The following is a 24564-nucleotide window of genomic DNA, read 5'->3' as shown; positions in this document are numbered from 1 at the left end:
CAGAAATCCTCTCTTTTAACCAGCTGCCTCCTCCCCTCCGGGAAACTGCTCTCAGCCCTCCTGCTCCCAGACCCTGGCCCAGGACGATGACTCAGCCTGAGCCCTGGAGCTGGCTGACCTTCCACCATCGCCTCCTCCCCCCACCTGTCCCTTTCTGGCTGGAGCTCCCAGGAGGTAATTATCACCCACCCCAGGGCGGCCGTGCCAGGACCGCCTCGGCCCGCACGTCTGCTGGGCCAGGCTCTGCCCTCATGTCCTTCTGGTGAGGCGCCACTGCTCGCCTTTACTGGAAACCCCCGCGGGGTACGTGTAAGGACCTCAGGTCCTCTTGCAATGCTCTGTTCTTTTTAAGAGATTGCCATATTTTGACCTAAAGAAATCAAATTTTAGAAGAAGCTCTTTCAGATAGATGGTTCTCAGCTCTGGACCGCCCCAATCCAGTCCACCCTACCAGCCCCCTTGGGAATTACCAACCTAATGAAAATCTTCCCCTTTCGTGGATGGGGAAACTGAGGCTCAGAAAGGGCAAGGCGCTTCCCCGAGGCCACTTGACTGGGAAGGCGCAGGCTTGGTGCATGAATGTGTATCCCAGCCCCTGGCAATGGAATCTCGAGGGTCTGGCTGGAGTCCCAGCCTGCCAGTGTGAAGAGGGGGCCTCTGTGACCCTTGCCGGCTTAAGAGTCAAATGAGGCAGTAACTGTCATGCTCGGGTACCACACTTTTAGCCACTTCTTCATCCACTGATTCATTTAGAGCCAGATAGCCTGAGATGGAACACCAGCTCCACCAAACGTAGTGCTCTGTGACTTTGAGCAAGTCAGTTAACCTCTCGGAGTCTCGGTCTTCTCATCTATGAAATGGGTATGATAATAATGGCCCCCTGCTCACAGGGCTGGAGTGAAGATTAAATGAGTGGATACGTGTACAGCGCTTAGAAAGTGCCCAGTGCATGCTGAGTGCTTGATAAACGTGAGCTGTGGTTATTAGTCCTGGTGAGTGCATTATGTGAGCAAAGCCCAATGTCCCCCTCCCCTGCCCCTTGCCCCCCGCCCCAAGGAACTCACAGGGCAGTGCCGGAGACTGTCGGAAAAGTAGGTCCAGAGAGATGAGGGCTAGGGTGAAGGACCCAGAAAGGGGATGTGGTGGTGGGGGGGTTCCCCGGGGGTCCCTAGGGAGCTCCACATGCTGTGGAGGGTGCCAGCCGGGAGTCAAAGGCCACAATTCTAGCTCCAGCTCTGGCATCCACCTGCTCTGTGAGTTTGGGCAGGTTGCTGGCCTGCTCTGGGCTGCAGGCTGTTACTTTGCGGGGCGGAGGTGCTGGACCATCTCTCCAGAGACCTGCACAGCCGGATGTCCGAGAGGCCAGCCACAGCTCACTGGGCTATTTTTACTGGGACTGTGGGCAGTCACACACTCATCTTGGAATCAGAACCTGGGGGGTGCGAGGGAGCCCCAAGGTCATGCAGCCTGACCCCTGCTGTCTGAGGCTGGACCGGCCCCCTCACCAGCCTCTTTGGGCCCAGTCTTGTCCTACCTGTAAAACCCAAGGTGGGGCACCAGTGGACCCTCCTCTCTCGGGCCCCCCAAGTCACCAAACCCCAGGTATTACATCCTATCCTCTTGTCCCCTCCAGGCTTGTACACATTGTTATCTTTATTTTCAGCTGTTTAGAAAGTCACAGAAAAGTTACAGGACTGGAGATGGGGAGAGAGGGTGGAGTAGAGACTCATTACAAGTGATGGATACAGAGACACAGATGGGGAGAGAGAACAGAGGGACAGAGATGGAAAAGGACAGGCAGACAGAGATAGAGACAGAGACAGACAGAAATGAAAAGAGAAGTGTACCTTCAAACACAAGGAGACAGAGAAAGAAAAATAGAAAAGGATTTAAAGACAGCGAGAGGAGAGATCCGGGGGGAAGGAAAAATGGTGGGAAGAGAGAGATCACAGTGGAGGAGACTCAGGGACGAGGAGGGGCCCAGAGCAGGGCCTGAGCAAGCTTCCTCTTCTCTGGGGCTCAGTGTTCCCATCTGTAAAACCACATCTGAGCTCAGTGGCCCCCCCTAAGGTTTCCCTGGACTGTCACTGTGGTGTGAGGGGTATGGAGAGAGGGTTGGGACCAGCCTCTGAACTCTTCAGAGTTGGGTAATGCTTTAATATTCAGTCCCCACTGTCAGTTCAGTATGACTAACCCCATTTAGCCTGTGGGAATCTGGGGCTCAGAGAGGCACCGACATTTTTCTGAGGCCACACAGCTGACTGTGATGGGATGGGCCTGGGCTGCTGAACGTGATCGGCAGGACTTCTCACCCACCTTCTGCCTCCTTGTGTCTGTGGGCCCAGATCCGAGTCTCCCCGAGGCTGTCCCATCACCTCCCTGCTTTATCCCCTCTCTGGCCCTCAGTGTTCAGTGGGCCGGGGCAGAGGACCACACACACACTCTTCCCATGCTGGCCATGGACCCTCTCTGAACAAAGGGCAAGGAGGGACATGTGTTTGTCACCCAGGCTCCCTTCTCCCCATTCCTCAGTGAGACACTGCAGCTGCAGACTCCTTCACTAAGGAAAGAAAGAAATTTAAGGAGCAGAAATAAAGCCGGGGCCCTGTTCCTGCTTCCATCAGCCAGTGAGGCTGCTCTCCCTAAGTCACCTGTTGTGACTGATGGTGACGCACAAGCAGAAATACCGGGCGCTGTTCCAGGCGCTGTTCCGGGCGCTGGATGTATGTTAATTCACCTGATGCTCACAAAGGCTTTCGGGGTAAGTAATAAGGAAAGTATTATTTTTATTTCACAGAGGAGGAAACTGAGGCTCAGAGTGGTGGAATAACTTCCTGCAAAGAGGCAGGTGGCGAGAGCCCGAGTCGATGATGACAGCCCCACTGTGTTTACATTCACACGTGTTCAAGCGTGTTAGCTCACCCCCACTGTGTGTTCCCACGCCCCAGCCCTGGGCTAGGGGCTTAGTGTGTATCACCTCGTTTCACCCTCATGGCCAGCATGGTTGGCTCCCTGCATGACAACTCCATCCCATCTTCCTTTCCTTAAGAGTCTCACTTTGGTCCCAGTGGTGCTCAGGGGTGAGTTACATGTGCTCTCAGCCCATCATGGTGGTCTTGCCTGTGATTGGCTTAGGCATGCGCATGAGATTGTGTCCTGGGAAATGGAGGCTGAGAGGGAATCTGTCCGAATGGAGGGAGGGGGCTTCCAGGAAGTTCTCCCTTGTTTTTAAAAGAGTATATGAAGCAGGAACTTGGTTTTTCCTGCTTTTGGATGTTCAGTGAGGGTGTAATGCCTGGAGCTGTGGCAGCCATCTTGTGACCTTGAGGGGAAGATGGATTGTAGAGAAACAGACCCAAAGCTGCTGGGTGGTCCTGAGCCAGAGCCCCTTGTTGAGCCCCATCAATCCCAAGAGCCGTGAGAGGCAATAATGAAACGTTGAGCTGTTGTGTTTTAAGCCATTACATTTTGGAGTGATATATTATGTAGCAGTGGAAATCAGAGCAGTAAGTGTTTCATAGACCTTTGGTGAATTAAATGTATTGGGTACATAATTAGATGGAATTTTTTTTCCTAAGGGAAGCTGCCATGTAAAAGAATCCAAGAATTTCCATTGAGTGGCAGTGACCTCAGGTCCCCTGGAATAATTCATCTTTGCTCCAGAGAGTTTCTCAATGGCCTCTCATAGACACTTCCCCGTAAGGTGAGAGGTGAGATACGAGTGACCCGGATCTAGCCAACCCCTAGCCTTTGGAACAGCACACATGGCTTAGGATGCTCGCCAGCCCAGCCTGCAGACACTTAGCGGGGGATTTGGTCATTTGGCTTCAACTGGCAGGTCAGTGAGTCTTGCCTGGAGAATGTCATCCAATGTCATTGGCTGTGCCTCAGGGTGCCCACAGCATGGAGGGCGAGACTGCAGGACGCAGGTCACTGGGAAGGCAAGAGTCAGCCTGTCCAGAAGGTGTATCAAGGTCACAACCACGTGGCTAGTGACAAGCGCAGCACTGGAGTCTGCCACAGGGGGACAAATCAGGGCCTCCAGGCCTCTTTCCACCCACATTTGCAACTGGACTGGCCCCCCAGACTGAGTTAGCCCCCTGGACTTGGTCAATTCAGGGAGAAGGAAGGAGGACCCCAAAGGAGAAGTTGGATTTCCTGCTAATTTGGAAGTGGAGGCTAAAGCTGGTTTTACTTGGAAAAATGCACGAGTTGGGGACTTTCTCTCCCCAAGTGGAAGAGGCACACCACACTGCTTATGTCTACGTGTGCATCCCCCGAGGCAGGGAGTGGTTCAGAGTGGATGCCCTGGGTGCACTCCCAGCTCGACTGCTTCTCAGTTGGGTGATCTTAGGCAAGCTGCTTAAGCTCTCTGTCTTAGTTTCCCCATCAGTGAAACAGGGACGATGACACTGTTAGTCACTATTAGTCAGGGACCTCCAGGAAAACAGAACCATGAGGATGTATTTAGAGAGAGATTTATTTTAAGGACTTGGCTCTTACACGGTTATGGGGGCTGGCTAGTCTAAGATCTACAGGATAGACTGGGAGCTTGAACAACCCCGTCCCAATCCCACTCCACCGTCTGCCCTCTTCCACCCTCTAGTACTTAAACCTTTTCTCAACACCCAGACATCTTAGCCTGGCACAGAGGACACCCGACCCCCCAGAATTATCTAAAACCACCACTCCTTTCTCCTTCATACTGTGGGCGGCAGCCCCACTGAGCTATCTCCAAACGGGACCTGTTCCATCCCAGGTCTGCACCGTCACTCCTGTTCCTCCCTCCCGCCCGAGTCCTGCCATAGGATGACAAACTCCTGCCCATCCTTTAAGACCCAGTGTGCCCTGGTCCCTTCTGGGCAATATGGACCATGTCTCCCGTCTCTGCTTGTCACTGCATTCTGTAGACTCCTCTCTCTCTCCTCTCCACTTTCAGATTGCAAAATTTCTGAGGCTGGAGATTTTGTCTTACTCATCATTTGGTTTCTCCTTGTCCACCTGTGCCCAGCACAGAGACATCTGATAAATGCTGCTGAATGAGTTGCACGGTCTCAGCCAGTGGTCATGCAATCCATTCTTGTCTGTGTCTGATGACGGGGAACTCACTTCTCTCCAGGCAACCTGTTCTATTTTCAGAAACTCCAACCTGTTGTGATGGTATTAAAAATAGGAATGTGGGACTTCTACAGAATCGCTGTCCCCCAACCTGGCTGGAGACTATCTTTTAATTGTTTGTCTGTTTTCCACCCTCTTTGTTACCGAACCAAACTTGGGTCTGCTTGCCCATGCGCAGTAAAGCCAATCTCCTGACACCCCATTGTGGGGAAGGAAAGTGCAATGTTTCCTCCAAGCAAGGAGTCCAGGCAGCTAGTTCTTAGAAGACCCAAACTCCCTGAAGGCTCTCAGGGAAAGGTCTTTAAAGACAGGTTGAGGGAGGGGGCTGTGGGGTGTGTGATCAGCTCATGGATTGATCAGCTCTGACTGACTGATGGGTGGTGAGGTCGTCGGGAGTCAACATCCTCAACCTTTCGATTCCAACTGGTCTGGGGTCTGCATGCTTTTGGGCAGCATACAGTTAACTCTTCCACCTGGTGGGGGTTTCAGTCTCTGCAAAACAGCTCAAAGGATGTGACTCAGAATATTGCCTACAGCCCTCAAGGAGGAACCGAAGGCCCTTGACTTTGCTTAATGGCTGAACTATTATTATTTTGTCTTGCTTGATTGTTTTCCTTTGTTTCTGCCTTTTTTCACTTCTCTAATGAAATGTACTCTTCGGAACTCAGGGAAGCCTAGGAGACTAAGAGGCGGGTGGAGGACATGGGGGTGGGGATGGGGTGTCTGTCCTGGGAAGACCCCACAGGGTCCTGCTCAGCTACATCCTTCTCTTCTTCATAAAGAGGAAGACCATTTTTTAATGACTTGAAGGAAGCTAATTTTATGTATATAATAAAATCATGGCAGAGGGAGGAAGAAAGGAAAAGTTGTGTTGGCAAGGAGTTTTAAGAAGAGAGGGTCTAACACTACTGTATATAAAATAGATAAACAACAAGGACCTACCATATAGCACAGGGAACTATATTTAATATTTTGTGAAAAACCAATAAAGGAAAAGAATCTGAAAAAGAATACACATATATAACTGAATCCATTTGCTGTACATCTGAAACTCACACAACATTGTAAATCAACTATACTTCAATTTTTTTTAAAAAAAGCCTAAAAAAAGAGAGGTTTTACAGCAGACTTGAGGTATGAAGGAAGTAGATAATAAATATTGATGTGGCCTATGTACTGGGGGCTCTTTTAAAGTCCTTCAAGAAACTCAAAAACGAATTTCTCCTTAATCACTTTTAGTTGTTGAATGGTATCATTTTAACACGGCATTGCTCTGGGACTGAACCACGTGAATCTCTGGGTGCAGGAGGGTCATGGCTAGTCAGTGGGAGATTCATTTGTGCTCAGACATAGGTTTCTCTCCGACCTTGTGACTTTTACTTGTGCGGGTGCAGGATCATCTTGATGAGCATCTAGCTTGGAGCCAGTCCATGCACTTCCTGAAGTTTAATTATTATCTAACTATGATGTGACTTTATGAAAATTCTCCCCTACACCTCCCGCCCCAGGCCTCTATGCTGCTTGAATACCAGCCCCAGAGAGCGGCCCCTGATCAGTGACGGTCAACACCATCAGATGATACCCCTCTCTTTATAACAAATATTTGGTGACATCCCCTTCACTCTCCTAAAATGAAGCTCATTGATAATATAATCTGAGGGGAGGGGATAGCTCAGTGGTAGAGCACATGCTCAGTATGCACGAGGTCCTGGGTTCAATCCCCAGTACCTCCACTAAAAAAAATAAAAATAAAAAATAAAAAAAATTAAAAAACTACAAATACAAAAAAAAGATAATATAATCTACCACATCCATAATTTTAAAAATTCCATATCATGTCCTAAGTGTAATATGTATAAAAATAAAATGAAAAATTTTATGATCAAATTCAATATCTTTCAATATTTAAATGCTCCAACATGATGGCACCAGAGGACATAGAATTGTCACCTCTGCAACACCTACCAGGCAGGTGCGTTGGGTGGGTGACCGCATGGTCAGGACAGGCTGGGTTACGCTGCGATGACAGACACTCCAAGCATCTCCCAACTCCTCAAGCTGACTTCTCACTCAGGTTTCATGTCCAGCATAGTCGGTGGGGCTCTGCTCTTCCCAGAGACCCAGCCGGACCACAGCGAGTCCGTCTAGACCTGCCCGTTCCCAGTAGCTATGACGGTGAAGTGATGTGGAAAATACTCATTGGCTCTAAAAAGACTCTGCCACAAGTGATGCACATCCTCTTGCATTTCAGTGGCTGCACAAGTTTTATGGCCCTACCTAACTGAAAGGGTCTGGGGACATGCCATCCTACCATGCGCCTGGAGGAGAGGCCCCCAGAGTACTTACAGAATCCACAGTGACTGCCACCGCCACCGGAATCCCATGGTGACACTGCCATGAGAGGTGCCATTTTCTGAAACGGTGAACACCACCTGTGAAGTTCCCAATTAAAGAAAAAAACAATTTTCAATTTATGCAGTGTTTGTATTCCTGGAAAACTCAATTTATTTTTAAATAGTTCAAAGACAATGTATGTATAAGTACAACTTATAAATTCTAGAGTTCAGGTCTAGAATGTGGGATCCATCTTCGTTATGTTTTTTCCTGCGCATTCTAGAACACCCAGCATCCCCTCCTTCTCCCCTCCCCCACCAAATGTCAGTATCCTCCCCACTGCAGCAAAACACTCCCACAAACTCCCAAAATGCCCGAGGGGGCAATATGAGTCCCACTGAAAGCCACCAACCTAGGTTAGTGGTTGCAGCAGACCTTTTCCGGCGGAATAGCCCCATTTGGCTTCTTTCTTTCTTTTTTTTAATTTGGCTTATCTCTAATGAAATAGCATCAGAACCTAAGTGTACACCTTGGTGGAAAGTACTGCTGCTCTAGCAGTGAAGCAGAGATGTCCACTCTGCCCAACCCCTATCGCACCGTATCCACCCCCTCCCGCACCTGTCAGAAAACCCCGAGTTCCCAGTGCTCAAAACTTGGGGCTCCAAATAGCCCAGTTTCATAATTCACTAGACCCACAAACTCACGTCTGCTCTCTAAAGCAGGCATGTGATGAATGGGGGCCATCCTGCCCTCGAGGAGTTTTGAATCTGATAAGTCAGGTGAAAACTTTTGATGAGGTGGTTAAAAAATCTACATTGGCCACAATGGGGGCAAAAGGCTGCCAGTCAGAAGATGAGGTGGTCTGTACTTCAGACAAGATGCTCATCTTCCTTGAGAAGATATCAGCCTTTGGTGAGTGGAAATATTTTCAGCAAAAATACTGTTCTTCTAAATGTGTTAACACTGGGTCAATATTTTGTTTCTATTTCTGTTGGAAATGACGCATGGAAAGAATGTTTATATCTTTCGGTAATGTATATATATATATATATACACACACATAGGTGGTTGGACCAAGGAAACAGAATTGATGCCAGTCAGTAGAAGGTCAGGTTTTTGTGGTTATTTTTTTTTAAAGATGTACCTTCCACTTGCTTGAGAGAAAAATATGAATAGTGTGTGTTTGTGACCACACAATGAAATATAAAATGTAAGATATAATTTAAATTATCGATAAAATGGCAAATGTGCGTGTGATGTGTGGTATGTTTTGGGAAGCCTGTCCTGTGGTTTTTTTTGTTGTTGTTGTTTTTTGTTTTTGATGTCATCTGATACCTCCAGCTCGGCTCAGTTAAAGGTTAGCCAAGACAAGAGCTCAAATGAGTCATCACACACAGCCTTGCATAATTTATCGCTCAGGCTCTCCCAGATATTACCCAGGCTCTGGTTTCTTTTATGTCCTCTCCAACTTCTCAGCCTGGCTCCAGCCTGAAAGCCACAGTCCTGGGCAGAGTCATTAGCATGGGCTTTGAGAGTCCGAAGTGGTCACCTTGGCTATCCTGGGAGCATGACTCCTGTGGATCTCAGGGCAGCAGGTAAAATGGACTGAAAGCCGAGACCAGATGTAGCAGAGGAGGAGTTAGACACATTCACACACTCAGGCTCACACGCACACAGCTGCACACACACCTGGCATCCTGCTGGAGACACTGTGCGTGTGCATGCACGCGCGTACACACACACACACACACACACACACACAGAACTCAGCTTCAGGAACCAGATATTCAGGACCAGGCTCCACTGGTGCCTCCTGACTCACCTAATGTTTAAAACGTTCCCCGGTTTACCACATGCTGTTTGTAACATCCATGAGAGAATAGGGCGGCATAACTCCTGTCTCTGGCTCACACTGACTGAGCTGTCATGATGAAGGGGGTGTCGGGTGGGGGGCTAGGTACGCAAAGATGAACAAAACTGAGGGGACCCCTACCCTTCCTGCCCAATAAGGGAGAAACAAAAAGCCAAAGAAAATAAACAAAACAGGTTAAAAAAAATCATAATTATACGTTGTGGTAAATGTGTCCATTTCCGGAAGCACGGCAGAACAAATATTGGGAAATCCACTCCACTCCTCATACCATAATGATTCTGGGGGGAAAAAATTTTGCAAACTGGAAAAATGTGTAACTGTTCAAGCCAGAAAACCAGGAAAATTCTTCTCAGAATGCAAAACAGCCACCAGGTGGATAATAGGAAAGGGTCGTGGAGGACAGCATGAGGCCGTCTGAAAAACACCTCACACGGATTCCAGGAGGACGTGCAGGAAAAGCGACATTTGAAGAGCTATAGACCCAATCTTATTGGTTGTGCTTCTCTGGAGAACACTAACACACCCCCATCTCTGTGACTGGTCCCCGTGACGGACCTCCCAGCTCCCCAGACTCCTCAGAGCTCGGTCGGCCCCATCTCCATCCTCCCAGGGCCCTAAGCCAGCCATAAGCTCCCCGAAGACGGGGCCAGGCTTTCGTGCTTCACCAGGGCACCCCCAAGCAAGCCCAGGGCCTGGCACGTGGCAGCCCTCAGTAAATATGTGTCTGACGAATGCACGGATGCATTTTCAAGTGAGTTAATTTGGAGAACTTCTCCTATGGCAGTGCCTGCACCTGAAACTCTTCCCCTTTCTCTGTTTATCAAAACGCCTGCTGTCCTCAAGGCCTCCTGCACAGACTTTCCTCCTCACTCTCTATGCAGAGACCACTTTTGCCTTATTCATGGCTGGGACCCTCGTCCCAACCTAGGGCCTTGGCCCATAATATTTGCTCAATAAATATTTGTTAGGTCCATGCAGAATAAATGCCTATGAAGGGTCACATATTTAAAATATTAGTCTATATTTTCTCCTAGGATGTCCTTTCTTCCTGAGCTCTTTTTTTTTTTTTTTTTTCTTTCAGACAGCCAGGCATTTCTGTGCCCAGCCCTCAGGAGAGGAGGCGACAGCTGCCTGGGTTTGCCGACTCAAAAGCTCAGGCCCTGGGAGGACCAGAAAGAACACACAGAAAGGGCACAAGATTTAGAGGGAATCATCAGGCATCCCTGCTTCTCAGGCTGGAAAACCATTTTCTGAACCATCGGAAGGAAAGGAGTTGAACAGGAAACAGTAAGAAGACAGCAGTTGTTGGCGGTTTCCAGAGAAAGTGGTTCTGTCTCGGCTGGAGGCCACTGTTAGCTCACAGAGCACCTTTGTGTGAATGAGGAAAAGGCATCCCTTTCTGGGCGTACAGCTTGGCAACTGGAGCAGAGACTGGCTCCAGCCTTATTAGCCTCGCCTCTCCCCCCACCAGGCACCCATGTGCAGTGTACACCCCACACAACTGTACAGGGCGGCCAAGCACAGGCCCTGCTAATCCTGCAGGAGGTGGTGAAAGCTCAGACAGGCCCATGGGGTCTGCATACAGAGAAAACCTGTGTCTCATGTCCCAGGTGGAGCCTGCATGGGGCAGGGGGTAGGGGTTGGTCCTTGGAAAAAATGTGAGGCCAGGCAGAAGGAGCCTTGGGCAGCCTCAGAGTTTCCTTAAGTGCCTGATGGGGACAATAACTGAAGACCAAGTGGGTGGCAATGTCCCTGAGGACACTACTGGGGACAGCAATGACCAGATTGCCACCTCTCTGCCCATACACCTCACAACCTGGCACATCTGAGCTTCTTGGAATGAATTAGTCAAAACCCCAGGGACATTTGGATCGGGGAAGAAATCTCAAGAAGACTAGGTATCTGCCACCCAGCCGCAATGAGGATTCTAAACAAAAACTCAGTTGAATTATAGAAAAAAAGCAGTTGCCTTTTGTGCACATCAAAGATATAAACCGAGTTTTTCTTTTCCTTACCTGCTGAGCTCAACAAATATTTTTGAATGAAGATCGAATGTGTAGCAAATGCACAGCTCTTCTCTGCTACCCTGATTTTATCCTGCCCTGACTTAATTTTCAGAGCACATTGTCCCTCTGACTAGATTGTCAATTGCTTGAGGGCAGGGACCAGATTATTCCATTTTAAATCCTGTGCACATATCCTGTACACAAGTGCCCTTTGCCTGGGTGTTCAGTTGAGTTACTATGTAAATGCATGGAATTTTTCTCCAGGCTCCAAGATCAAAAAACTCCACTCCCCTTGTCCCCCCCCGCAACTTCTCAGATAGCGGAAGAATTCCCAAAGCCTGGAGCAGAAGGGGAGGAGGTAGACTTTAATGTTGTTCTCTGATGCTGCCGCTCAGCCCAATAAATGAGCCTGTTAGGATTTGAGACATGTCTATTTCTGAAGATGGACTCGGTCCTGTTCAGTGGCCATGAACCTTGGCGTAGTCTGAGGTTTGGAGCAGGGAGGTCAACTCATTACAGGATTCTGGCCACTCGAGGGCAGAGGGCACTAGGTTGCCGGTCCTGGGAGCCCCTGGAAATGGATGGGGCCAAGGACTTGGGGCTTCTCACAGGTGGTGTCTTGGGTGCTCTTCAAGCCCCTGTCAGCTTGGGCACCCCCCCTGACCCAGACCGCCAGACCCCTTCCTGCAGCCTCTGCTCCAGCCTGCTGCCTGGCTGCCGCGGTCACATGCCAATGTTTTATTCTGGGTCCCTGCAGTAAGACCTAACACATTCCACCCATGTGCCTGGCCTTTGTAGGTAGGGATTGTGTCTCTTGGCCTGTGTTTGTAAGTTATTCCCCACACGTCTGTCCCATCTCTCTGGCCAGAAGGTCAGCGCCGGCCACCGGCTGGCCGCCTAGCTGTCTCCCTCGCTGGAGTCCCCACTGGCTTCCAGGCTGTCACTGTTTAAACCCAGCTCTGCCACTGACTAGCGAGTGTCCTTGAGTGTATTGCCTAAGTTGTGGTGACCACACTGAGAATCGTCCCCTGACTCTACATCCTCTCTGGGCTCCCACAGCCCCAGGCTCCAGGCACTGACCGCCGGCCCACATCCCCCACTGGACGAGGCTCTCCCCTCCATCTCCCCGCACCCAGCACTGCCCCTGCCACTGAGTGGTGGCTTTCCCTCCTGCCCTGCCTTCCTCCTGCTCCCTCTCCTCCCTCCCCTCCTCCTCCCCACAAGGCTTTCTGGACACACAGTCCCATCAGTGCCATTTCTCCCTCGGAGCCCCCTCCCCTTGCTCTAGGAAATGAAAAACACCAGGCAGAGATTGTGAGGTGCTCAGTCTTTTATTTAAACCAGGTGGATCACTCCATCCCCTGAGAAGGCACACTTATGTTCCCTGGGGCTGGGTGTGGCTGTGCCGCCCCAGCCCCACCCAGACCTCCTTCTCAGTGCACAGGGAACTTCTGCTGTCTTTAAGGGCGAGGTGATGGAGCCCAAAACAACTACGGCCCGAGTTTGGATTTACAGCTTGGGTTGGGGGTTCAAGGTGAGGGTGAGGCTGTGGGTCGGTTTGGAGGTTGGAAGGAATTGGGTTGGGGTTTAGGTGAGAGGAGAGTTAAGTCTGACCCAACTCTGCCGGCCGCAGTGAGCAGAGCCCTGCTTCTCCTGGCTCCCAAGGGGATGACTCTTCACAGGAAGCTGGGTCCCCAGGCATGTGAAATCACCTGAACACCGCCCCCCACCCAAGCTTCCCTTCCTCTCCCCCCCTCCACCTCTCATACACAAAGCACACACTCAGAAGCAAACGCTATGGCTACAGGAGTTCCAGTCCCCACCATCCCCAGAGCCCTGGCCTGGGTGGGTGGGGTGAGGGGCGCTTGGGGGCTTAGCCCTGGAATCCCAGCTCCTTGTACTTGGCGGCCATGTCGTTCCGGAAGAGTTCCAGAGCCTTGTTCATGGCCGCCTGGGCATCGGCACCGAAGTCCCCGGGATGCTTGCTCTGCAGAACGTGGATGATGGCGTCCGAGATGAACTGCAGGGACAGGGACAGGAGGATGCTGGTCAGTGGGGCAGACAAGCCAGGGGCCAGATGGGAATCAGATCAAACCCAGCTCCTCTACATCCCACGGCTGTTTACTGAGCACTTACTAACTGCCTGGTGCACGTCTGTGCAGTCTCCATGGATTAACTCCTGTAACCCCCACAACCCTGTGAGACAGATGGGGAAAGCGAGGCCCGTCTTGGGACAGATGAGGAAAGTTTAGACCGTGTGCCCACGGCCATGTGGCCGGATGGGCTGGCTCATCTGCGATCCTCCTCAGCTGTGCTCTGGATGAGGACCCGACGACAGCCAGGCATGGCCCGCCACCACAGGGGCAGCCACAAGGGAGCGAAATGCTCCTATCCCTTGGTTTTATCCAGGATTTTGCAATCAGAGAATCTAGAAAGAACCTATTTCCATTTGCGTGCATTTAATTTTTGCATGTAATGGCTGAATATGGCGATTGCTTTAAACAGCCTGTTTGGGGGTGAGTAGGGGGCAGAACATCGTATTTTCTGTGCCAAGCAGAGAGCCTTTGCTCAGAAGTATTGGTGGGAGGGAAGGAGAGAGAGGAAGAGGAAAGGGAGCAGGCTGACGGCTCGGCCCCGGGACCAACACCGTCACCATTTGCTCTGCCATCCACAAGGTCATTACCAGGAAATGGAGACAGGCATCTCTACAGCATAGGGCTGTGAGTGTGTGTGTGTGTGTGTGTGTGTGTGTGTGTAAGAAGCCACTGCACTTTTTCAGTGGTTTGTCAAGGTTTGATGCCAAGCACAACACCGGTCCATGGACCAAAGGGTGTCATTTTACTGAGGCCCAGACGGGGAAGGAGCCAGACTGAGGTCACGTAGCAAGTGGATGGCAGAGCTGGAATCTGCACCCAGGGGATCGTGGACAAATGATGGCCAGAGCCAGAGCCAGAGCCAGAGCCAGAAGCAGAGACGGCACCGCAGCTGAATTTGCCCATTTTCTCGGGCACCTGGGATGCAAGTGGCCAAAAGCAGGGCGGCAGGGGGAACACATGCTGAGGGCGGCCTCAGACGCACAAATTTCAACACCCAGTAAACCCTGCTTGGCTCAGAAACAGAGACAGCTCCACAAATACCCACCGCTGGGCATTGATTTGGACATATGTTTATGTTCCCCTTTAATGTCATAAAGGCAACAAAATCTTTATGGGCTTTTGTTGGGGGATGGGCTGACTTCAGGAAGCTTTGCTCAGGGAGAACTTGGAGACCCAAGTTCCAGGCCCAGCTCCACCCTGACCTCCATGTAAAATGGGGGGCCCCTGACCCCATTGGGTCCCCCCACTCAGCCTTTCCTAAGTCAATGGCAGAGCCGCTAAGACTTAGCAAATTGTGGGCTGGGGCTGCTGGAAGATGGGAAAAGATGGTTGCCCTTAGCACACAGCATGCTCTGTGGTCCCCTCACTTACAGGTGAGAAGGAGCAATTTCTTATGAAGGGCATGAATGAAGCTTCCACAGCGTGGGAAAGAGCAGACTGGGGATCCATCTTAATTATTTTGCAGGGATTGTACAGTAAGTGAAATTATTTTAAGTAGCCCTGGGTTCTAGTCTGCTAGTCGGTAACGCTACCTTGAAGGCATCATTTTCTCTCTGAGCCAGAGGGAGGGGATCAGTCATTCAAGTTGTGCTGTAAGCCCCTCACTGAGGTTCACAGATAGGAGAGAGCCAGGCTCTGCCCTTGAGAAGCATGTGTCCCGGCCAGGAGACAGCTGGGTAAAGGGTTACATTACAATACAGCCGGGCAGGCGCCATGGCCAGGATGAGGACTAATGCCTTTGCAGGGGAGGGTGGGCAGATGGAGCAGCTGACTGCCTTGTGGGCCAGAACAGAGGAGGTGGCTTCTGAGCTGGGCCTTGGAGGAGGAACAGGGATTTGCCAAGAGAAAAAGGGAAGCCAGGGACCACCACTCATGCAGAATCTCAGAGGCAGGACCGGCTCCTCCTGTCTGTGTTGCTGAGTGGGACAGGCAGGCAGGACTGTTTGTGTGTGATTTGGGGGCTGCTACATAGGGCTGCAGGGTGAAGAGGCTGAAGAGGATGGTGGTGGTTGTTCATGGGAGATATTATGTCACAAGGGACTAAAAGCTTGGGTTCTAGAGTACCACAGATCAGATTGTACTTCCTGGTGTATTAGCTGTGTGACCTTGGGCAAGCTACTTAACCTCTCTGAGCCCTGAGTTTCCAAATCAGAAAAATGGGGATGAGAAGTCTACCTGCCTAGGGCAGAGACTTTTAATTGCCTGCCTAATGTCCACTTTTTCTTTCTTCCTTGTAACGGAACACTGATTGGGTTTAGAGTGGCAATAGACTTCATTTCCCAGCTTTCCACGCAGATACGTGAGGTCTCTAACTAACTTCTGGCCAATGAGATGTAAACAAAATTGTTCGATGAGATCTCCTTAAAAGAGAGCCTTCCTCTTTTCCTCCTGCTTGCTGTTTGGAACATGGACCGAATGACTGGAGCTACAGCAGCCATCTTGGACCACGAGTCAACTTTGAGAGTGGACACTACATGCCAAGGATGGCAGCACAGAAAGAGCCTGCATCCCTAGGGCTTCTACACCAGCTCTGGATTCCCTACTGCTGACCTTTTGTGTGAAAGGAAAAGACAGCATTGAATGCAGTTTCTAAACTCGTGGGGTAATCATGAGAATTCTACGCAGTGGACCCAGGCAAATGTTTATCATGGTCCATCCTAACCGGGAACTATCACCATTATCCTTACCAGTACTGCTGCACCAACCTGCCTGCTGCTCCCGTCCCCAGGGGTGATATCCACAAGGCCCTTTATCCCTCAGGTCCCTAGTGCTCCTTCCTGCTATGTCCCCTCCTCCCACTGGGTCTAGACACAGGACTCAAAGCTCGGGTTCTCCCCAACCTCTACTTCTCAGAGCATCACAGGAGGTTCAAACCAATTACTTATGCCTAGGACACCCGAGGCTCCCTCTCTGTAAAGATGCTCAAACTAATAGAACTAGCCTGCTGGCCACCCACCCCTGTAATTGAGCCCCAATTGCTGAACTCCTGTCATATAAGTTTTGTGTGTCTCCAACTCCCAGTGGCATAGGGGTTAGAAGCTGGGGTTCTGGAGGAATAAAGACCCAGTTTGAACACCAGCTCTGCCATGTGCTGCCTCTGTGACCACAGACAAGCTACTTAACCTCTCTGTGCCTCAGTTTCCTCATCTGCCAAGTGGGTGTGATAATGGTACCCACCCGTGGAAAGAATGCAAGTTGTGCACCCAATGTCCACTTCTTCCTTGGAGACAAGATACTAATTCAGTGGAGAAATATGTTTACTCTCAGTGACCCAGGAGGAAGGAGAGTGGGTGACAGCCCATTTTACAGATGAGGAAACTGAGAGACAAAGAGGAAAGACATAGGTTCACTGGGCAAGTTAGTGGTTGGGCTGGGACTCGAACCCACATCTCATGCCTTTGGGGCTTCTCTTTAACTCCCATCCTCTCACCCATCCCAGGCCCCGCCGCCCACCTCCAGGTACTTGACGGGGATTTTGTGCTTGGTGGCATGTGACTGGGCCAGGGGCTTCAGCTCAGCCTCATGATGCCCCTTCTTCTTGAGGATGCCCCCCAGGGCAGTGAGCACGGTGTTGCCATGCTTCTTCAGGTCCTCAGAGGCCTTCATCTCATCGGCGGTCTTCAGGTGCTTGAACTTGTCAAATTTCTCCAGGGTCTCGGGGTGCCCTGTAAAGAGCCTGTGGGCACAAGGTGGGCTGGAGTTAGGCACAGAGGTCTGGAGGTGGCCAGACTGGAGTTCAAGTTCACACTCCTCCCTGCCCCCACTTCCCAGCTGTGTGACCTTGGGCCATTCACTTCACCTCTCTGTGCCTCAGCCTCTTCATGGGGCACACGAGGCCCTCCCTGTAGATGCGCCCTTGGGATTAAATGAGATCACAGGTGCTGAGGGCCGCACAGGAAGTGTCAGATAAACACTTGCTATTTTTATTTCTATCATCATCGTCTTCCTCTTCTTCATCGTTACCGTGAAAGATAAGAAGGAAAGACCTCTCTGTGTTGCTCTGCCCTCACCCCCATTTTCACGGTGTTGTTTGGCACATGGATGACTAAATGCCATCCTCGTGGAGCAGAAAGGGTTGGGAGCAAGGGGCCGAAGGACCCGGATTTGTTGAGCACTCGTTACATGCCAGGGCCTTGCTGGGCTCTGCACCTACACTTCCCTTTAGGGTCTTATTATTCCCATTTTACAGATGAGGGAACAGAGGCTAAGAGATGTGAGGTCCTAGCTCCATATTGCAGGGTCAGGGTGCCCAAGAGCCAGACTGACATCAGGTCTGAATGACTCGGAAAGTAGTCCATGCAGGGGGCCATGTCTGCAGCTTCCTGCCTGGGGATCATCCTTCAGTCACTTTAATATTTCCAGCTTCAGGAGGCTCCCTACTACCTGTGAGAGCCATTCCACCCTGAGCAGCTCTCAGGTTCAGAAAGCTCTTACTCATTTTGCTCTGACTTCCTGCACCTCCCAGTACCTCCCAGGACCGATGGTGAGGGTCCCTGGTGGGAGCCACCTGTCCAAAGACCAGGTCCCTGCTCCTGCCAGGGACCCAGTGAGCTAGCCGCAGAGGGACTCTGCCCGTTATCCTGAGCCACCACGCATAGCCTTGGACCTCAGTCTTTCCTGCTGCGGGAAAGTAGGTGTCAGTTAGTGGAATTCATACCTGCCACTTGGAGTGGGGGTGATTCTCCCCATTTCACTTGTGGGCAAATGGAAGACCATGGAGGTAGGTGACTTGCCCAGGGTACCTGTCTGGCATGGCAGAGTCCAGACCCAAACCCAAGACTGAGTGGTTCTGCAACTCACACTTGTTCCCTTGTGTTGCGCCCAGAAACCTTTGCAGGACTGATGCTGCCTGCCTGGCTTCCCCTCCTCCTGTCTAATGTCTTCGTGTCTTGAAAGTTTCCTCTTTTATAGTTTCCTGGCTCTGCGACACCCTTAAACCTGACTGTGGACATGCTCCAGGGTGCACAAGTATCTCACAGCACATACCTGCACTCACACACATAGACACACACACACATGCATGTGCCACGTAGCATGGACAGGGAGCACTCCCTTCCCTACCAGGAGCACTCCCTTCCCCACCAGGAGCACATCCCTCCTACTTCCCCAGTATGCCCAGGGCTGTCCACAGCCATGCCAATGTCACCACCTCATCTGGGGCTCCGGCCAAACCTTGCACATCACTGACACCTCACCCCTGACACCTTTCACCCAAGGGTCCCAGAGCTCCTGACAATTATTATCTGGTGACAATGATCCTTGAACTCCTGCCTGACAGATGGGAGACCAGCACTCACATGTGAAGGCCTAAGGTTGGAACACTGGAGAGCAGAAGAAGGCCAAGGACTTGGGACCCAAGGTAGCTAGGGATCTCAGATATTTTGGGAGTCCCTCAGATGTCTGGGAGAAAGAACAGGGCACTGAGAATTATGGAAGCTGAGTTCTGTCCCCTGCTCTGCCTCCAGTGTGCTGTGTGACATTGAAGAAGTCACTCAGCTTCTCTGAGTCATGGCTCAACTATCAAACCAAGAGAGTTGGTGTAACTGATTTCTCAGCCTCCAAATTCTAAGCCCCCACTTCACCCTCCACTCCTAGCACCTGTCAACCAGAGAGGGAGCCCAGATTTACTTTAAACAGTGCAGAAAAATTGGGCTAACGAGTGTCCACCATATCATCCTGGCATCACACGGCTGTCTCCCTCCCATGGCCCCAAGCCCTGCAGCTGGGAGCCCCCAGAGCAGTCACAGAAGGCTGTCCCTGGATGTCCCCGACAGTGGCAACCCAGAAAACGTGCAGATGGGAGGCCCTCTCCCTGTGGAGATGGGCGGAGGGCTTTTTCTCCAGTGTTTCAGAAGTGCTCACTCGTTCGGTGTTTTCATCGAAATCCTGTCGTCAGCCTGCCTAGTTTATCCCAGGTCTGCAGGCAAGTCAGAGGGAAAGGAGGCCATTTGCCAGCTGTCCTCTGAGCTGAGACCCAACCAGGCAGCTGCACAGAAGATGGAGGACTCTCACAGACCTGCACAAACCCTTCTCTGCTCCAGAACCAAAGAATCAGATGAGGATGGGAACTCATCTCTAGTGCGCCAAGACTGTGGGACGATACAGCACAGGGGTCCAGGGCAGGAATGCTGATCCATGCCGTCTGGGTTTGAATTCCAGCTGTGGGACTTTGGACGAGTCACTTAACCTCTCTATTAAGTGTGGTGGTCATAATAATATCTAGCTCACAAGGTTGTTGTGAGGCTTAAATGAGTTAATATATGTGAAACACTTAACACAGGGCTTAGCAATCAGTGTGTACTATATAAATATTTGCTGTCCTCCACATCATCTCTACCACCATTATCACCATCACCATCATCATCTCCATCATCATTGCCATTGTCATCATCAGCATGGTCACCACCACCACCATCACTATCATCTCTATCATCATCACCATCTCCATCATCATCACCATCTCCATCATCATCATCATTGTCATTATCACCATCATCATCGCCATCATCATCATCACCATCTCCATCATCGTTGTCATTATCACCATCTCCATCATCTCCATCATCATCCTATCCATTATCGTCATCATCATAATCGTTAGGACTAGGAATTTTTTATTTTGTCTGTAGCTGCCATCGGCTGGCTGAGACTCTTGAGCCGTGTTTCCTCCCTGTAACGTAAGAAGCGTTGGCCACCAGCAGAGGCTTTCAAATTTTTCATGGCCTCAAAATCCTTTGTTCAAATGCAAAAAGAAATAAAGCAGGAAAGATCTGGGGGAAAGCAGGAAAGGCAGGGGTCTGGAGCCCTCTCAGCAGCCTCCTCCCTCCTAAGCCCCTGACTCCTGGAGTCAGAATCTCCAGCTGACCTTCCAGCTATTATGTTCTAGAACGTAATGATCAGTTACTTGCAGTGAAGCCCTCGGTGCTTCATTAACAGACTCAGCTGAACAGAATTTGCCCTCTTTTATTATCAGAGGAGTGGGAGAAATAACCTTTTCAAGCTCAGTCAGAAAGCCTGGGTTCAGCATCGGGAGCAGAACCAAAAGGTCAGCTCTAACAGGAGCTCTTTGAGCCCAGGGAGCTAGCATCCCCTCCCGTCCCTGCCCCTAGAACCCAAACTAAGAGGACAGAACCAGCTGGCATGGTTTCTGCATGTCCTGCAGCTTAAGACATGACAGGGCATCGGGCTCTCTGGGGCCTTCCAGGGGCCAGCAGTCTCCAGCATCATGTCTCACCCCTGGCACCCAGCCCCTGGCGGTTCCCTCCGACCCACCCCGGGAAGGGAGGAGATGTTTCCCCTGTGACACAATACCCCAAGTCTCCTTCAAGATGTCCAAGTCACTGACTTAGGGCTGGTCGCCACCAGATCACCTTGGAAAGACTCCTGCTCTAGAGACTGCTCTCCCACCTGAGACCCTGCCTCCTCTCCAAAAGCAAGGCAGGATCCTGGACTCAGAGAATGCCAGGCGTAAGAGTGGGCAGGGATCTCAGAAACTGTGGCAGGCAATCCCTTTACTCAACAAATAGGGAAATAGGCCCAGTGAGGAGCAGTGACACGTCCAAGGTCACACAGCAAATGGGGGCCTGGGAGTTGATTCAACTTTGTGGGAGCCTTCTGTCCTTCTATCCAATTAGACAGGACCTGTTGCAGCCCCCAGAGCCAACCGACAGAGACAGAGGAGAAAGACACAAAGAAACACCTCAAGATGCCAGTTAGATTCAACAGAGAACTCGACTGTCCTTTCTCAAGCGTTTCTGGTGAGATTCACTGAGGGCTCGAACTCCAGATAACAGAGCTGGTAGAACCGGGCATTCTCCCCAGACATGGGACCTGGAAATAGGGGAAGCCCAAGGGAGACTGAAAGGGCATCTAAGTGGGAGAGGAAGATCTGCTCTGGCTCCTAAAGAGGGAGAAATTCATCTGTAAATTCAAGCATGAAGGACAATCCGTTCACTTGTGGCAACCGGGGCCCGCTTTCTCCCAGGCGTGCATATACCCCATTAGGTTGTTGACCTGCACTTCTCAGAGCATGAGAAGGGGCTAGGAGCGGAGGAGAGTCCATCGCCCTTTGGGAAGGAAGGCAACAGAGACATGATATTCTATTTACAAGCCACAAGCCATCCTCTATTTACAAAACTCAGAATTTTACGGGATTCTTTGTTGTTTGTTTGCTTGTTTAGGAACCTCTTGCTGTAGAAGGCAAGATGTGCTTGGACACCTTTCTGAGCCCTCAAATTCAAGAAGCACTCAACATCAAGTCACTAAAGGTCCTCTGTCTACTGTTTTCTAATTATAATACTTTAAAGGCCCCAAGTCTAAGCTTCATATATAATAGTTACCAATATCTTCTAGAACTCACTATATACCAGGAATTATTCTGGGTCCCTTACATGCATCATCTTATTTAATTCTTATTTCCACTCTATAATGTAGATATTATTAGGATTTCCCCCCATTGCACAGGAGAAGAAATTGAGGATCAGAGAGGTTGTGTACCTTCCCAAAGGTCACACAGCTGCTCAGTGGCAGAGCCAGGTCTACAACCACACATCTCATCTTGAAGGTCATGTCTTGGCCTTGCATTTTACAGACTATGATGGACTTGTGACTCTGGGGTCATCCTTCCCGTCTCAGGTCCTTTATGTCCTCATCCATTAAGTGACATGTCCAGACAAGATCACTCGGATCTCTCTGGTTAATTCTGCCTATAATTCTAGGATTCCTCTTGGTGGGCTCTAAGCATCCAGGAGTTTGCTCATCAAGCTTCTCCTAGCTGCTGACACAGGTGTGAGATGGATCCCCTTTCCTCTCCTGACTCCAGTTCCTGACTTGTAAAAGCAAAGAGCCAAGTGGGGGTTTCAACAAACATAACTAACGCAGCCAACTGGTCAACCCCAAGGCACACACTCCACCTCGCAGGCAAACACCCCTGATCTTTGGGAAGCGGGTGATGGGCGCAATGGGATCTCTTCCTTTTACCTGATGAGGACCTCCTGCCCATGGCCTGCGACATCAGCCTCCACCTTCCCCCAGACGTTCAGCACCAGCTGCCATTCCCCGTCGCTGAGCCCCATGGCGCTGCCTGAAGGAGACAAAAAGGGCAAGTGCGGACTGACTACTGACTGGGTGTCCCGGCTCCGACAGCTGGGGTTTGAGGCCGCCTGGCTCCAAAGGGGTTTTATACCTTCCCAGATGCTTCACAGGGATCACTTGACAGCTGGCTCGCTCTCTCTTTCCCCCTCCCCTGCTCCCCCCTCTTTCAAGCAGGGGTCTAATCTTTTCCCTTCTCTAGCCCTCACATGGAAGCTATTTTGGGGTGGGTGCCATTGTGGGGAGGCAGGACAACTCAGGCCACGGGGTGGGGGTGGCTGTGCGTATGGAAAGAGTTGGGAGGAGTTTGGGCCACTGTCTGGACTCTCAGAGGCCAACAGAAAGGGCATGACCAAGGCCAATGCCAACGGCCTGAAACCCAACGCTCCTGCTGTCAGCCATCCCAAGAGAACCTGTCATGTTTCTAAGCCTGGGCAGCAGGCTTCCTGACTGTCCCTGGGACGGTCCTGGCCCTTAGCAGTCCCTTCACCCACCTTCTGCCCACTTTGCCAGGATGCCCCTCACCCGTCAGAGCGGTGGGAAGGGGTCTAGATGATTTCTTGCTTTATAGCTGGGTGAACCCAGGCAGATCCATAACTCTCGGAGCCTGAATTTTCCCACTCCACCTAGAAAACTCCTAGCTTCATGGCTTTGCTCAAATATTTCCCTCTGAAAAGTTTTGCTTGTACCCCCTCAAGGCGCAATTAATTGCTTGCTCTTTCCATTTATTTGTATGTGTTCCTGTTGCACTGCTTACCTCACTGCATCATGTTCTTTGTCTCCACGCCGGGTCTTCCGTTAGGACCATAGGAGCCGACACTGACAGAGACCACCGGGTGCCAGGCCCTATTCCAAATCCTCTACGTGTGTAACTCATTTAATCCCCCTACCACCCTCCATGATAAATACTGACATCACCTCCATCTAATGGAAGGGACCTTAGGGAAGTCTGCCACAGACTGATGGAAGAGCTCAGACTTGAGCCCAAGAAGTCCACGCTCCTGAACACCTTACTCCGATTGTCTGTGGGCACAGGCTTTGTTTTATTCATTTGTGTATCTCTTGGACCTTGCACAGTGCCTGGTACCAAGTTTGAACTGAATAAATGTTCATTGAATAAGAGGATGGATGGCCTTGCAAGGAAGGCAAGTGGAGGATGATTGGCCTTTATTTCACATCCTTCTATCATCCATCTACCATCCATCATCCATCCATCTGTCTGTCATCCATCCATCATCCATCTACTGTCCATTATCCATCCATCTGTCCATCATCTATCCACCCACCCATCACCTACCCACCCAACCATCCATCATCCATCACTCATCCATCCACCCACTCATCCATCATCTGTCCATCCACTTGTCCATCATCCCTCCATCCATCCAACACACGGTTACAGAGTACCTACTCTGTGTCAGAAATTGTGCTACTTGCCGAGGACACAGAACCAGATCAAACACAACCTGGTATTTATGAAACAGTCCCCTAGGGGAGATAAGTAAGAGGAATAAAATGACAGTACAGTCCACTTAGTGCTATGATCAAGGTATATATATATATATATATATATATATATATATATATACTTTTTTTCCTGTGAAAATCCTTTATCAAAGCAATGCAATAACCAAAATACAGAATGGGTCACATGGTTTTTCGGTTTCTTTTGCTACTAGATCAACTTAAATAGTAGTCATTTGTTCACATCTTTAAGTTACTTTTTTAAAGTGAACATTTATAATTCACAGATCAACAAGCTCCTGCTTCCATCTGCATAGAACTTTACAGCTTACACAGTGCCTCCTTGGGCAGGATTATATCTAATCTTCACAACGATGCAAGGTAGCAAGCATCACCCCATTTTACAGCTGGGAACCATGAGACTCAGAAAGGATAAGCAAGCGTCCTGGCTATCCTGGGTCTGTACTGGACATGCCAGTTGTGTCTGCCCCACATACATAGCTCATTCTAAAGACAACTGCCCTGCCCGACCCCCCGCAGTCACGTCCCTCCCCCAAACCTGTGGCTAGTCACAGCGATTGGA

At 50.5% G+C, this 24564-nt stretch overlaps 1 protein-coding gene across 1 annotated transcript; it reads right to left on the bottom strand.

Moving 5' to 3' along the window:
• Positions 1-12643: 12643 nt before the first annotated feature.
• On the bottom strand, positions 12644-22587 carry MB (myoglobin). Its single transcript, XM_010989922.3, has 3 exons — positions 22407-22587; positions 16881-17103; positions 12644-13351 (listed from the first exon to the last, which is right to left on the bottom strand). The coding sequence occupies exons 1-3, from the start codon at positions 22499-22501 to the stop codon at positions 13205-13207; spliced, it is 465 nt and encodes a 154-aa protein (XP_010988224.1). The 5' UTR covers positions 22502-22587; the 3' UTR covers positions 12644-13204.
• Between the last annotated feature and the right edge of the window lie 1977 nt (positions 22588-24564).

This window comes from Camelus dromedarius, chromosome 11 (assembly GCF_036321535.1).
Source record: "Camelus dromedarius isolate mCamDro1 chromosome 11, mCamDro1.pat, whole genome shotgun sequence".
Taxonomy (NCBI): Eukaryota; Metazoa; Chordata; class Mammalia; order Artiodactyla; family Camelidae; genus Camelus; species Camelus dromedarius.
The sequence above is the reverse complement of the archived record's forward strand: the minus strand, read 5'-3'. Positions and strand labels throughout refer to the sequence as shown.